Source organism: Podarcis tiliguerta (genome assembly GCF_965153285.1).
Source record: "Podarcis tiliguerta genome assembly, chromosome: 3".
Lineage (NCBI taxonomy): Eukaryota > Metazoa > Chordata > Lepidosauria > Squamata > Lacertidae > Podarcis > Podarcis tiliguerta.
The window spans coordinates 21,364,187-21,379,794 of record NC_139536.1 but is presented as its reverse complement, the minus strand read 5'-3'; the positions used below and the strand labels follow the sequence as shown (position 1 = coordinate 21,379,794).

Sequence of the window (15,608 nt, the reverse complement as noted above, 5' to 3'; positions counted from 1 at the left end):
TTCATTTTTTTTAGATTCTTGAGATTACGCTACTGATTGCTAGCTATATTAACGATTTCCATCAGCAAAAGGGAGCTGCTCACCATCTTTCTGCTCCAGCGACAATGTCTCCACAGGCAGAAAGACAGAAAACGAAAGACATAGGGTGTCATCCATTTATGTTGAAGAACAGACCAACCAAAGGACCTACTTTGTTATGAAAAGATCATGTGCCTGTGAAAATGCATACTGGCTGAATGTTTATGTATTTTGGGTACTACACTGGAAAAGGAAAGTCTGATTGAAGTTGGATGAAATACTAGCGGTGCTTGCCATGAGCCAATTCTGCTCCCATGTGTGACCTCCTTTTTCTCAATTACTCCAGAGGCAACCAAAGTATTAGGAAAACCAGACATGTGGACACATGCATGTTCTTTATAATCATCTGCCTGGATATGCAGAAGAAACACTGTGAACCTGGTTAATAATTAGTAGTTAGTTAGTGCAGTGCTTTGAATACCAATAGTTTCATACACGCCCTGCCCTTTCTCCACTTCTTTGTGGTCCTTTTCGGTTTTCCTAACTTGTTCCTGGAATGAAAACATCTAAAGCAAACTTCTAATTAAGCTGTGTGTCAATTTTGGAAGGATAACGTATCAGATGACGACAGCTACTGTTTGGGGCTAATATTGTTCCAATCAAAGCATTACGAAAAAACATTCCATAGGCAATAGATTTGTGAAAGGTATTTCTTTTTTTAATGACATTTGCTCTTAAAACTGCAATTGCGGGAGTTCTGCTAACAAATACCAGTTTCAAGGAGGAGAGTGGTAGCATGTTGAATCTGAATGATGTGCTTTGGGGCCAGAATGTACCAAGAGAACAAAGGATAATTCAGACTGCCTAGTGTGAGGGCAATTCTTTGACATTCTTTTTTTTAAAAAAAATTAACTTTCATCTCTGTTATATGTAAGGAACAGTAGATTTCACACTCCAGCTGATAGTCATTGAATGATAAGTAATCAAATGCTGACGGATGTAGTAATGTACTTTTACATGTGAATTGGGTCTAAGTGACACTGCTCAACTTGAAAATTTGCTTAGTGTTTAAAAAGCCTGATATCTAGTCTCTATTTTCAGGTAGATCTCCCTTCTTTACCTTTTCCATCAGCTCTCCTTATCTTGTACAGTCGTACCTTGGAAGTCAAAACGGAATCCATTCTGGAAGTCCGTTTGACTTCCTAAACGTTCAGAAACCAGAGTGCGGCTTCTGATTGGCTACAGGAGCTTCACTCGGAAGCCACGGAAGCCCCATCAGTCATTCGGGTTCCAAAGAACGTTCACAAACCGGAATACTGGGTTTGAAGCGTTTGAGAGCCAAAACGTCCGAGTAACAAGGCGTTCGGGATCCAAGGTACAACTGTACTGTAAACCTAGTCTCTTAAATTGGAAGTTTAAATTGGACTCAAAGCAACCTTTGATTTATTTATGTACATTTATGTACTTGTAGTCACTGTAGAATATGAGTTGTGTTTGAGCTGATGCAGAGTATTAGCATTATTGTACACATGCAGATTATCATTTGATGCTGCACTCAAGTGATGGGTATATGTCCGTGAACTCAACCTTCCTTTTATTTAGCTGCGTATGAGCAATACTGTTGTTTAAACAAAGGACACATCTGTCTGGTCAGTTTGTAGTATTTGGCAAAGAAAAGAAAAGCGTAATCATTGGTGCTTTAAATCACTGATTTATATGGTCAGAGTAATCTACAGATCTATCATTCAGGTAGTATTTATAATTTCCTTTGATAACTAGAATTAGTGACAAAGTCCCCCCCTTTGTGAATATGAACTTTTTATTAAATGTTTATTTGAAGTCTCTGCCTTTAAATGAACTGAAGGACATCTTTTTAAAGGGTGGTGGATGAGGTATTTTCTTCTTAAAAGAATGTTTTACACATCCTTTACAATATGGACAGGATCAGGCAATGTAATAGGTACTAACAACAACAACAACAACAACAACAACAACAACAACGAAGCTTCAACCAACTAAAAAAGGGCCAGGCCTAACTAATGCACCTCTGTGGGTAGTCTACAACTCCCAATACACACAACTTGAGAATAGTTATGCACAAGTTTGTACCGTTAACCTCCCTGTTCACTTTCTCACTTGTTCGTTATAAGCAATTTAAGCTAAGGGGGGGGGGGGCAGAGATGGCACTCATATTTCTTAGCCCCACCCCCATTAAAAAATATCCAGTTACTATACTTGTACAAAACAATAAATAATTTTACAGCTAACCGTTCTATATTTTTATGGAAGGGTTGAGGTTAAAATAGGTATGCCTCCGCATCTGCAGGCTCTTCAATCTCCGAAATAAACTGAAAGTTTTATTTAGTAACTGCAAACTACGAGGTGCTAGTTAAGTTGCTAAAAGTGGTAGAAAGGTTAGAGCATTTTCAGATGTAGCTGGCCACCACTGGCAGTCCTGTGTGTCATTTTTTTAAATCTGGAAAATGAAAATGGTCAGAAACCATGTTATATTTAATTTTAAAATATCTATGTATATTCACGGTTTTTATCATACATATAAAATTCTACATTAGTCATCATGTTTGTTGCTTCTCTCAGTGTATGTTAGTAGCAACCCCCTTATGGTTCAGTTTTAAATTATTGGAGGAAATTGTTGTATCATACATGACCTCAGTCACTCTGATCCAGCGAAGAAGATCTGCACACATAAGCTGGCTTCTGTGTGCATACCATGTGCTGGATATCAGCAGCGTCAACTGGATGCACATTGGCGTGATCAATCTGCTTGTGCCCGTCTACTGCATTGATTTCAGTAGGATACACATGCATCTCTGTCTACATTCTTGTACAGCTAGTCTCACATACATTTTTCTCGTGTAGCTAGAGCTAGATTGAGAGATCTTTATCAGTGATGGGTACAGGAGAACCATTTATGTAGAGAAGTTTAAATTGTATAGGTTCCAATTTATGTGATGCACAAATAATGAATTGCTGAAAAATAACTGCGGTTTGTTGAATTACGTGTAGTAAAGAAATATTGGAACAGAACAGGTACTGAAAGCGAAAAATAACTATAAATCATTAATTTATGTGTAAGAGTATTTGTATTTATTTTGTGGATATTTAGCTTTTATTGCATAAGGTATTTTTTATATGAATGTAAACCACCTAACAAATAAAGGCATTGCCAAGGAAATCTGTTAGTATTTTATGATTGCAGAATTCAATTAATCTGAAAAGGTCTCGTACTTTACAGTCCTTTGGAGGATGGATTGTTCTTAAACCCCGCCCTCCCTGCTGTTGCAGTCCACACGTGTGTGTGTGTGTGTGTGTGTGTGAGTGAGAGAGAGAGAGAGAGAAATATTCCAACAAAATATTCCCCATGGAAGCAGCAGCAACTGTGTCAATTCTAATTGCATAAACCTATACGTGTCTATTTACTGCGTTCAAAAGGCTTTACACACTGTCTCGGAAAAGCTGGTATACCATTTGTGTATACGGACACACACACAGACGTGTACACGTCAGCGACTCGCTTAAAAAATGACGGCGACAGCCTAAGCATAAAATCATAGAAAAGCCACCAGAAACAACGCACTGAAGGCTAAAAAGCAGATCCGACAAGTCTCCGGGGGTGACTGCCACCTCTCCGATGACCACTTACCCTAATTAAACATTTTAACTCGGGTAGCAAAAAGCCACACAAAAGCAGAGGGGAAAACTATCCGCAGAGTGCGGCAAGTGGGAGAAATTTAAAGAGCAACTTTCCCGTAAAATAAACTGCAATTCTAATCTGAGCTGCAGCTAAAAAAGAAAAATCGTTTTCACTACCTAGTTTCTACACACATGTCACTTTTTCGCACACGCACAACGCCATATCGACCTTGCAAGAAGCCATTTCGCAGAGTGCGGGGAAAGAAAGGAAAAAACCCCTCGGAAACGGACCGAGCGGAAAGCAGGAGCGCCGCGCGTTGCTGCTCCCGAAGAACTACAACTCCCATGATGCTCCTTCCCGCTAGGCCGCCGGGCAAGGCGCTGTTTCTATGGCGACCGGAGTCCACCGAGGCCTAAGGACCGCCGCGTCGTTCCGTGGACAGGGGGGCAGCGATGCCCGGGGCCAGGTAAAGAGCGGGGCGGTGTGGGGAGGGCTTGTCTCCGCCTCTGCTGCTCCGGCGGGCCTGCAGGCCGCTTTCCCTCAGGAGGGCAGGGCTCGCTGTCTCCTAGTGTCCCGGCCCCCAACTTCTACAGGCTTTCCAGGAGGACGGGGGCATTATCTCTCGATATCTGCACCATGTCTTTCAAAGCGCTGTTATTCCGCTTTAAACGGGCGCCCCAAAAGAGACCTGGGAAGTGTGGCTCGGCTGGGAGACCTACCAGAGCGCCGGGTGGGGGGGCAACTTGAATAAAATATTGGGAGGGCCCAGGTGAGCCCTGCTCCACATATGTTATTATGAATTATAATACTGAATTATAGTATTTTAATATTTTGCTGGAGGCTGCCCAGAGTGGCTGGGGAAACCCAGCCAGATGGGTGGGGTATAAATTAATAATAATAATAATATTAATAATAATAATAAAAATCACAGTACACAATGCACAATCCCCATTTGAACATCCATGGACTTGTGGGGTGGGGGTGCTCAAATATTTTATTGGGGCGGAGAGCCAAAGGGTCGCCGGCATCTACAGTTCCCATTGAACAATCACTCCCTCTTCCCCAGGAACTCCCAAGAATTGTAGCTCTGTGGGAGGAAATTAGGGGTCTCCTAACACCCTGAACGGGACGCGAGTGGCACTGTGAACCGCAGAGCCTAGAACTTGCCGATCAGAAGGTCGGCGGTTCGAATCCCTGCGACGGAGTGAGCTCCCGTTGCTCGGTTCCAGCTCCTGCCAACCTAGCAGTTCGAAAGCACGTCAAAGTGCAAGTAGATAAATAGGTACCACTCCAGCGGGAAGGTAAATGGCATTTCCGTGTGCTGCTCTGGTTCGCCAGAAGCAGCTTAGCCATGCTGGCCATATGACCTGGAAGCTGTACGCTGGCTCCCTCGGCCAATAAAGTGAAACGAGCGCCGCAACCCCAGAGTCGGCCACGACTGGACCTAATGGTCCCTTTACCTTTAACACCCTGAACAAGCTACAGTTCCCTGTCCCTCTCCCCATCTCTACAAAACTCTCAATGGTGGGTGCAGCTCAGCAGTGAGTTAATTGTAAGTTTGTTTCTTATGAAGAAAAAAAATATTGGCCATTCCACTGATAAGGGGGTGGGCATCATAAAACTGGTATAGTGGGTGCTTTCCATCACAAGCGCTGCATTCTTTGTAAGGAACCATCCTGGGGCTGTGCTTAAAAGGCATAGGGAAGTGGGTTAACGAACGCGCTTCGTTTCTTTGTACTGTGGGCTCCCGTTCCAGCTGCACAAAATCCAGAGGTTTATATATCCCTCCCTCCCAGTCGCTCAGTCCAGTTAAACAAGAAGCACCATCACAGTTCAAGGAAACTTCCGAGTTAGGCAAAAAGTACCCAAGAGCACAGAGGGAAGCTAATAAAGGACATGGCACAAGGAGCATCCTGAGGACCAGACAGAATGGCCTGGGGCAGGGGGTACAGGTTGGCTTACAGGGTAGAGCAGGCATAGGTAAACTCGGCCCTCCAGATGTTTTGGGACTACAATTCCCATCATCCCTGACCACTGGCCCTGTTAGCTAGGGATCATGGGAGTGTAGTCCCAAAACATCTGGAGGGCCGAGTTTGCCTATACCTGGGGTAGAGGTTCCCTGCCCCGTCATAAAATAAATAACTGTAGCTTGTTCAGGGTGCTGTGATTTGTTGAGAGTGCTACAAAATATCCTGGGAAGAGGGATTGATTGTTAAACCACTCTGAGAATTGTAGCTCAGTGAGGAGAATGAGGGTCTCCTAACAACTCTCAGCACAGCTAATAAACTTCAGTCCCCAGGATTCTTAGGCATAAGTCATAACTGTTTAAAATGATATGATACTGCATTAAATGTAGGGTGCAATTAGGCAGGAATAAAGCATCCAGACAAATATGTATGGTTATAGCAGATGGGGGTGGGGGGATGGGAATCTTGGTACTAAGAAGCTCATGTAAGTACAGAATCTGGAAATTACTAGCTTGCCCACTATACCTGATAGGCTTCCTGTGACTTAAAATCACAAGGCACAATTAGTTTCAGTGAGCGAGAAATGGAGTAAAGTGTGTGGTGTGGGAGCAGAGCATCTTCACTGGAAGGTTGTTTTACATGAGGGCTTTTTTATTTTTCCTTTGCTAGTGACACCTTGTGGGATATTGCTAAAGCGGAAGTTGAAAAAAGAGAAAACCATGAAGACAGCACAGATGGTCTGGAATGTTGGGAAAGATCACTATTCTTTATAGGAAATAAAAATGGGGTAACAATCAGTGTTTCATTTCACGTTGTTATTATAGATATAAATTTTGTTTGCATACTAGCTGAAATTCTGTTATAGCAACAAGAAATATTTCCTACCTTGCAAACCTGTACGTACCTAAGTATGGGTAGACGGTGTCCACTTGCAATTTGTTTAATTCACAGTGCAGTTCTAGATTTTACTTTCTTGGGCTCCGTGATCACTGCAGATGGTGATAGCAGTCACAAAATTAAAAGATGCCTGCTTCTTGGGAGAAAAGCAATGACAAACCTAGACAGCATCTTAAAAAGCAGAGACATCAGCTTGCCGACAAAGGTCCGTATAGTTAAAGCTATGGTTTTCCCAGTAGTGATGTATGGAAGTGAGAGCTGGACCATAAAGAAGGCTGATCGCCAAAGAATTGATGCTTTTGAATTTTGGTGCTGGAGGAGACTCTTGAGAGTCCCATGGACTGCAAGAAGATCAAACCTTAAGAAAATCAGCCCTGAGTGCTCACTGGAAGGACAGATCGTGAAGTTGAGGCTCCAATACTTTGGCCACCTCATGAGAAGAGAAGACTCCCTGGAAAAGACCCTGGTGTTGGGAAAGATTGAGGGCACAAGGCGAAGGGGATGACAGAGGACGAGATGGTTGGACAGTGTTCTTGACGCTACTAACATGAGTTTGACCAAGCTGCGGGACGCAGTGGAAGACAGGTGTGCCTGGCGTTCTCTGGTCCATGGGGTCACAAAGAGTCAGACACAACTAAACAACAACAACAATACTTTTAAGTGCCACTGATTCGAAAGAAAATAGTAGTTAAGTATGTTTATCCAGGACAGGAATGATAAAAATGTTTGTAACCCACCTTATAAAATTAAATAGTGAAAGACTTAAGTCATTGCTTAATTTATTTGTAGAAACTGTAAACATTAATTTTAAAGATAAGCTACTTTACCCAGCACCTGATTTCTTAAAGCATGAAGAAATTATATATTGTTGTTATGTATATTTCATGCATTCATTTTATTTCCATTCCATTCCATAAGCAATTCCAGTAGCAGGCGATCATTTGATCAACCTGTTATTTACAATTACCAGTGGCGGATACAAATGGCTAAACTGATTGCTACTGTGATGCCTGTATTTTTAAGTTTCTTGTTGCCATTACTAAATTTGTCATTTCCAATCATTTCTGATAATGGTAATAATAATAGCAGTGTAGATACACTCTGATAGAAAGTTGGCAGCTAACTTTCCTGTAATAAGATGACATATAATTGCCTACATTTGTAATTTTCAGATATTTTATTAGAAATGATTAGAAGAATGCATTACAGCATGTAGAATGATATAATATTTATGCTTTAATGACATTACAATAGTATTCTTTGTTGTTTTTAATTTCTAGGGAAAGACTACTATTATACTGAGGTGCCTTGACAGGTATGTGTTTAAGTTTTGAGAAGTATCTCATATTTTCTGGGTACTCAAAATTCTAAATAACATCAACAGTTTCATTGTTGGAACATACCTTAACAGTGTGACTTCAAACAGTGGAAATATGTTCCTCAGAACTCTTGTCTAAAAACACTTACGATTTATTCTTACCAACACTGAAACATTGCTCTCAGGGGCAGTCCTATCATTAGGTAAAGTGAGGTGGCTGCCTCAGGCATATGATGAAATGCATTGGACCTGCTATTCTACATGGTCCCTTTTGGATGACTCTGGGAGGGTAGCAGTCCATTTGGTAAGACAGAGCCACCCTCCTGACCTTGGTGTTACTGCAGCTTGCTTGGACAGGGCACAGTGGTGGCGAGATCAGGCCCATGTTGCCCAAAAGTTGCCCAACAGAAGAGATCCACTACTTTCACTGTTGTGCCCACACAACCTCAGCCACACTGCTGCCATGCCCAGTCTCATACAGGTAGGTTGCAGTGACAACAATGTTGAGAGGGTGGCTCCATGGCTCTGCCCCACCACATAGGCCTCTGCTGTGGCCTCCGCTACATATTGACTGTGATCCAGTGTCATTTCAGAGCACGACTCATCATGCTGATTTGGGCCTGTAGTCCTAAACACTTTAAAGAGTGATTATACTCAGAGCTGACCCATGGAAATGAATGCATTTAAGTCCATTGATCTCAATGGGCCTACTCTGAGTATGGCTTAGTTGGATATTACTCAAAATTTTCTCCTCCTTTCCCACCTGCTCTGCACCTCATATTTTCTAATGACACAGAATGGGAGACAGGAAAATGGTAACCCCTCTGGGGTTTCATGCTTCACAGAATTACTTTTCTCAATATTTGCAACAATTTATATAGGTAACCAAAAAATAAACACTTTCCACACAGAGAGGCATTTATGGTGTGGAATTCCTCTCTCTAAAATCTTGTGATATCTTCTTCTATCTAAAATCTTGTGATATTTAATACTGCAATTTTCAGTCCTGGAGGTGAACCAATGAGGCATAGCATGATACGTTGTATGCTAGGAAGTTGGTGTGCTTTTTAAAATATAAAGTATTAGCATATACCTTGTATCTTTACGATGCAATCTTATGCATGCCAACCCTCTTTCAATGAGACTTGGAATACAATCCTAAGCAAGGGCGGATGGGATGGAGCAGCAGATTCCCAGCCTCATCTGCAACCAGCTCCTGCTGGGCTGGGAGCTGCCTGCATCATCTTCAGGCTGGCACAGCAGAGGGTTCCAGATTGGGTTCCTCCTCAGGAATTAGGCTGGCTCTGGGTTTGTCACCAGCCCTGCTTTGCCCCACAACACCCCACTTTGGGGCCTTGTAATGCCTACAGCCAGCAGGAACACTTCAAACAGAAATGTACACTGCCCCACATTTCATCAGGTTCAGCGGAGGCCCCCCACGGCAGCATAGCCCCCCATTGATGGAGAGCAGCAGAAAAGAACCCACCACTTTCTAATTTATTCCAGCATTGTAGATTTGAGGGGGTGGGGACGGGGAGGAAATATTGCTCTGTTCTTCTCAGCCAGGTAAGTAAGTATAGGATTGAAGCCTTTTATTTCCAGCATCTCTCTTATCTGCAAGCAAATACATTTCTTCTCAGCTCTCTATTTAATACTGTAACATTATTTAGCCAAATTTCCCAATCTTGGAGTACTGTACCCAGATAAAACAGTTGTGCAAAAATATAGACAATTAACCCTTTTGTCTTGGGTCATATCTTTATTGTATATTGCCGTGTTCTAAGAAAATTCCACCTAAACATTAGGAAGAACTTCCTGACAGTAAGAGCTGTTTGACAGTGGAATTTGCTGCCAAGGAGTGTGGTGGAGTCTCCTTCTTTGGAGGTCTTTAAGCAGAGGCTTGACAACCATATGTCAGGAGTGCTCTGATGGTGTTGGACTCGATGGCCCTTGGGTTGGACTCGATGGCCCTTGTGGTCTCTTCCAACTCTATGATTCTATGATTCTAAGTTTTACCATCCCATGCAAACTCACTCAAAGAAACTGTTTCCCTGTTTTCCCTGTTTTGTTTCCCCCTGTTGTTTGTGAAAATACTGTTTTCATAATAGGGCAAATTAAATTTTATTAAGAAGACTGTTAATCTCTCTCTCTCTCTCTCTCTCTCTCTGTGTGTGTGTGTGTGTGTGTGTGTGTGATCTTAATTTTTCCAGGGATGAAATTCCAAAACCAACATTAGCTTTGGAGTATACATTTGGAAGAAGAGCAAAAGGGCACAATACAGTAAGTATGCTGACAAACTAGATTATATAATCTCCTTTTGGTTCATCGGTAGTGTTATGTACCTCATCAAGCCTGCCCTTGACATTTATGCAACCACATTCCAGACAGCACTCTAATTTGCAGTGGCCTTGATAGCTGGAGAAAGATGTTCATTTTTCAAACTTATTTGTTTATAAAAATATCTATATCCTGCTATGCATAAAAACAGAGCATTTTACAACAATCATACATAAAACCATGCAATAAAAACCAAACAAAAATATAAAAATCAGCTAAATATTATGGAAAGATGTATTCTTAATTGCCTGCATAAACCTAGTGAAATAGGAAAGTTTTCTGCAGCCATTAGAAGTTGAAACAAAGGTGCCTACTGAATCTCTGTTAGCAGACTATTCCACAGGGCTGGGCCGATGATACTAAAATAAAATAAAGGCTTGATTTCTTTTTGCTGCCAAATGAGCCTCATCAGCTCAGGGAAAAACCGATGACATTTCTGCAGATTGTCTCTCTCCTCCTTTTCTGTTCCTGGCACTAACTTCAAGTGCATAAGCAGAGCTCTTTATGTGGGCTGCAGCAAGGGGAGATGCAAACAAAATATACACCAGAGTGTTGTGACTAGTTTTGGCTTTCTTATCTCCCCCGACAACCCATGTAAAGGGTGTTTGGGGATTAGTGGGGATTACATGTATTTTCTTTTGTTTTGTTCCGTGAACACTACTGTATAAAGACTACCACATAAATCAGGGTGTGGCACCTCCCAGGGCCAAATGTAGCCCTCCTGGCTTCTCTGTCTGGCCTGTGGGATTCTCCCCAGGCCAAACCCTCTTTCCTCAAGCCTTTCCCTGAACTTGCTTCACATCCATCTACCGTGGTACCTTGGTTTATGAACTTAATCCGTTCTGGAAGTCGGTTCTTAAACCAAAACCATTCTTAAACTGAGGTGCGCTTTCCCTAATGAGGCCTCCCGCCGCCAGTGCCCTTCCACCATTCAGATTCCATTCTTAGACCTACGTAAAGTTCTCAAACCAGGACACTGTTTCTGGTTTTGTGGAGTTCGTAAACCGAATTGTTCTTAAACAGGACTGTTCTTAAACCGAGGTAGCACTGTATAGTGTTTTTGCCAGACTGAAATGTATCCTTGAACTCTCGTAATGATCCCTGCTTGCCCAAACAGAGCATGGGGGCAGGTGAGTGTGTTCAGAAACAGGTCTGCTGTACAAAGGTAAACTTTATATTCATTGCTCTGCCTACTTTTGCCTCTGTTCCTGTCCACAACTAGCCTGTGGTTCCCAGAAGATTTCTCAGAAGGTAATGTAGCTCCTTGGTGGAAAAAGGTTCCCTATCTATGACTAAGTGTGAAGTGTCTCTTAGAAGATCTTCTCAAGTTTCATGTGTAAATCTTATATTCCAACACCTTGTCGGCAAAATCCACTGCTGGCATTCTTCTAAACTCCTGATAAGACAACCCAACCTTCTCTGCTGGGTTTCTGTCTGATGTCAGATCAATCATACAAGATGCGTATTGCAATGTATGTTATCCATCAAAAACTTGTGCAAATGATTAATGCAAATAAACTTTTTTTTTCCAGCCCAAAGACATTGCTAATTTTTGGGAACTAGGTGGTGGAACTTCATTGTTGGACTTGATTCCCATACCAATAACTACAGCTAACATAAGGTAATGAACCAAGAACTTGGTAATTTCATAATTAATCTCCACTATCTTTCTAGCCAGATGCTTTGGTCTGCAGTTCAAAAGTTTCATCCAGGCTAGAGCTCTTATTTTCCCTGTTTCTTAAAAATTTTAAGAGGCTGGTTGAGTCTGCTTTGTTCATCTCTTAACTAAAAGTGTCACCTTGGATATTTGCCTTTTTTAGATGTGCCACTAACCCATGGCATAGCACTACATCAACAATCGGAAGCAAGTGTCAGGTGTTCATGCTTCTCCACCCAAACACAGTTTCATTTTTGAACTAACCATGTATATTTATTAATTTGTCCATTCAGTTTATATCCTACTCTTACTCCTTGAGGAGCCCAGGGATTAACTGTGTGAACTGCAAATAAGTAGTTAGTTTAAACTATGATTTGTGGAAACAAGCAAGCATCCGTGCTTGTTTTCTTGTTACTTGTCAAGTTCATAACTCCTTAGCTCCAGCAATTCTGCTCCATCTAATTCTCCCAAACAGTTCACTCAGCCCATAGTAACCAGGTTTATAAATTCAGCTAATAAAATATCATGACAAAGAATTTATAGTAGAGTACAAATCATTTTCCGGGCAAACATTGTTTCCATATTTAATGTCATTTGCTTAGGTTGTGTAGGTTTGGATGTTTGTTTTTTGCACCTCTAAACTGCTGTTTAGATGCCATTGTATGAGATACTTCTTGTGTAAAGAATATATTAGGTGCCTTTAAAAATGTTAGGCTGTCTTTCTGTTCTTTTTGTAGGACATTTGCTATTGTTCTTGTCCTGGATCTTTCAAAGCCAAATGAACTGTGGCCAACCATGGAGAGCCTTTTACAAGCCACTAGGAAGCATGTAGACAGAGTTATAACAAAACTGGGACAAACAAATCCTAAAGCAGCTACTGAAATTAAACAGAGAATATGGAACAATTTGCCAAAGGATCATCCAGTAAGAACTAGTATTTTCTCCAGATGTCACAGGCTCATACACAGTTAAAGATAATCGCTTTGAGAATCATAAACAATTCCTTTAGATTTTTATGCATGACTGAAAATCCATTTGATGTAGAAGAACTTGTTCAGTGGAAAATTATAGCAATTTAATGAAAATTCAGTAGGGGCAGAAACAAGGAAAGAAGGTTTCTTATATATTCTTGTTAGACATCTAATGTGATTGTTATGGCATGTTACAACAATCAAAAGAAACAGTTTTACAGACGCAGTTTGATATTGATTTTATAATCTCCTTTTGAAATGAAGGTGAAAACTAGAATGTACAGAAGTTATCTGGCAAAGCAACTCACTGAAGCTACAGATTTGAGGAAAGGGTGTAGTTATAACAGCCTTCAGCACGACTCTATACTTTGCATTTATTCAAGTGTCTATCACAGACTCAGTGCCTTTTGATAATGTGACAACTAATTAAATTATAAAATTTCAGGGATGTTAACATAAGCCCTTGAAATTCAATTGCTAATGTGCTCTCTTGAAGAAAGTAAAATAGATTGCCGAAGATGCAATTGAAAAGGTGCCTGGCATCATGCATTCATCTTGTACAAATGTTGTGTGTATGCGGTGTCTAAACAACGTATATATATATATTCTATAGTGCACAATTCAAGGATGTAAAAATAATACTATAAAGTAGCTATTAATGTGAGCAATAAATGAACATGAATAAAAGACCCAATAGACTTAAATTTGCTTCCTTTATGACTTTCAGTAGCCCAGTTCATCTTTAAAAAAACGGGCGTATTTTTCTCCCTTGCTTCACCTATCGCACTGATGCCAACTCACACTCCTGAATGGAAGGAGTCACAGCCCCGCTCCCACCTTTGTCTTTTCTGAAGCTGCTATGTGCATGTGAGAATTTTAGAACCGTAGAATTGTAGAGTTGGAAGGGACGCTGAAAGTCATCTAGTCCAGCCCCTTGCAATGCAGGAATTTTAACCATACATGACGGACGACCACCCCTTCAAGACCCCTGCTCAAGTTTCATCCATTGCAACTTCTGTAGATGCAGAATTTTCATGTGCAGCTCAGTTGAGCTTATATTGGAGGAGAACAAGAAAGAAGGTTTCTTCCTGCCTCTGGTGAAGCAAATCCTAGCTTCTCTGCTTGTCTTGAGCTTAAGCATATGTAAGGAGCTGAAACTTCAGGGATTCGTTCCCTAGGCTTGCCTCTTTCCATAAGGAAGAGCTTGCGTGGAAAGCCATTTGTAGAGTCAATGTGCTCTTGTCACATTGGGGTTAGGTGTACCCATCCATCTAAGTAGGGGTGAGGCACCTTCACAGGCTGGACTGAGTTAAGTTGAAAGGAATTTGAACTCTTCCTACTTAAGGCATTGGTGAGTTACTTGCAGTTACTTCCATAATAAATTAATGGCTGTACAGTCTTAAATTCTCCTTACTCCAAAAGATTATGCAACAATGAAGCCCATTTGTGAACTATTTTGAAGCCATCTCAGCATGTTCTTATCTGAAAAAAGTGATTGTAAAAAATGTTATATAAGTATTGCCACTTTCTTAACAGGACCGTGAACTGATTGATCCATTTCCAATTCCACTAGTTATAATCGGGAGCAAATATGATATGTTTCATGTAAGTAATAACTGTGTTACAATTCTCCCCCTCTGTTGTATTGTGGTAGCCTAGGACACTTTTTTATTGATTCTCTCTCTCTCTCTCCAAAATCAGAAAAGTAATATGAACAAAACGGCAATTACAGCCATATGTAATTGCCATCTGTGTCATTCGTCCTCCAGAAACAATAATAAAATATTTATAATAATGAAGAAAATAAGACAAAATATGAATGACATATACTAGCAATACACAGTGGTACCTCTGGTTACGTACTTAATTCGTTCTGGAGGTCCGTTCTTAACCTGAAACGTCTTAACCTGAAACACCACTTTAGCTAATGGGGCCTCCTGCTGCCGCCGCTGCGCAATTTCTGTTCTTATCCTGAAGCAAAGTTCTTAACCCAAGGTACTATTTCTGGGTTAGTGGAGTCTGTAACCTGAAGCGTCTGTAACCTGAAGCATATGTAACCCAAGGTACCACTGTACCAACTGTGAAATATACCAACAGCTTCAATTCCTAGCATCCCTTGGGCTGAGAAACCCTCATGTGCCTCTGCTGGTTGGAATAGAGTTAGACAATGGGTCTGACTCTGTATAAAGCAACTTCCTGTGTTCCTGTATATTTCCCCTTTTTTATGTTGACCTTCAGGCCCCATTCTCTCCTTTAGTACATGCCCTTTAGGTTATTTTGTAGAGTTATCTTTGAAGATGAACAGCCTCTTCATATGCAGTGGTGGCGTTTCTGACAGACAATATTCATTTTTAGCTGAATCTTAAGATTGCCTCCCCAGCAAATGTAGTAGTAGTAATAATAATAATAATAATAATAATAATAATAATAATAATAATCTTGGCTCAGGGCGGCTAACACCAGGTAAAAACAATTGATTAAAATACAACTTAAAAACAAGATTTAGTACAACTTTAAAATGCAGCCTCATTTCAGTAGGAACTCAAATCAAAAACATTTTGGGGATGAAAACATCGAATCTTCAACAAGGCCAACTATCCAGACTGGTCCTACATGAGCCAGAAAAAAGCCAGGGAAGTCCCCAAATAGGAGTTCCATCACTTACCCATTAACTGGAACTATAAATGTGTCTGAGATGACCTCCTCTCCCCAGCACTGAACTGACCATTAAAGACAGATGTCAATGGATATTAACCACAATGGCTATACTCTACCTCCACTGCCAGAG

The 15,608-nt window shown here is 41.1% G+C and overlaps 2 protein-coding genes across 3 annotated transcripts in view; both read left to right on the top strand.

Moving 5' to 3' along the window:
* PLEKHH2 (pleckstrin homology, MyTH4 and FERM domain containing H2) overlaps nucleotides 1-3,214 on the top strand; it is a 60,480-nt gene extending 57,266 nt beyond the window's left edge. For both annotated transcript variants that reach the window (XM_083432936.1, XM_083432937.1), the window contains exon 30: nucleotides 15-3,214. In XM_083432936.1, the coding sequence (XP_083289062.1) occupies nucleotides 15-200 (186 nt within the window). In that variant the 3' untranslated portion in view covers nucleotides 201-3,214. The remainder of the gene's footprint in view (nucleotides 1-14) is intronic.
* Nucleotides 3,215-3,943: 729 nt separating this feature from the next.
* The window catches only part of LOC310674210 (ATP-binding cassette sub-family G member 8-like), a 56,976-nt gene continuing 45,311 nt past the window's right edge, over nucleotides 3,944-15,608 (top strand). The window contains exons 1-7 of the mRNA XM_083433257.1: nucleotides 3,944-4,139; nucleotides 6,310-6,427; nucleotides 7,818-7,852; nucleotides 10,066-10,135; nucleotides 11,725-11,813; nucleotides 12,587-12,773; nucleotides 14,357-14,425. Coding sequence (XP_083289383.1) covers nucleotides 4,126-4,139; nucleotides 6,310-6,427; nucleotides 7,818-7,852; nucleotides 10,066-10,135; nucleotides 11,725-11,813; nucleotides 12,587-12,773; nucleotides 14,357-14,425 — 582 coding nt within the window. The 5' untranslated portion in view covers nucleotides 3,944-4,125. The remainder of the gene's footprint in view (nucleotides 4,140-6,309; nucleotides 6,428-7,817; nucleotides 7,853-10,065; nucleotides 10,136-11,724; nucleotides 11,814-12,586; nucleotides 12,774-14,356; nucleotides 14,426-15,608) is intronic.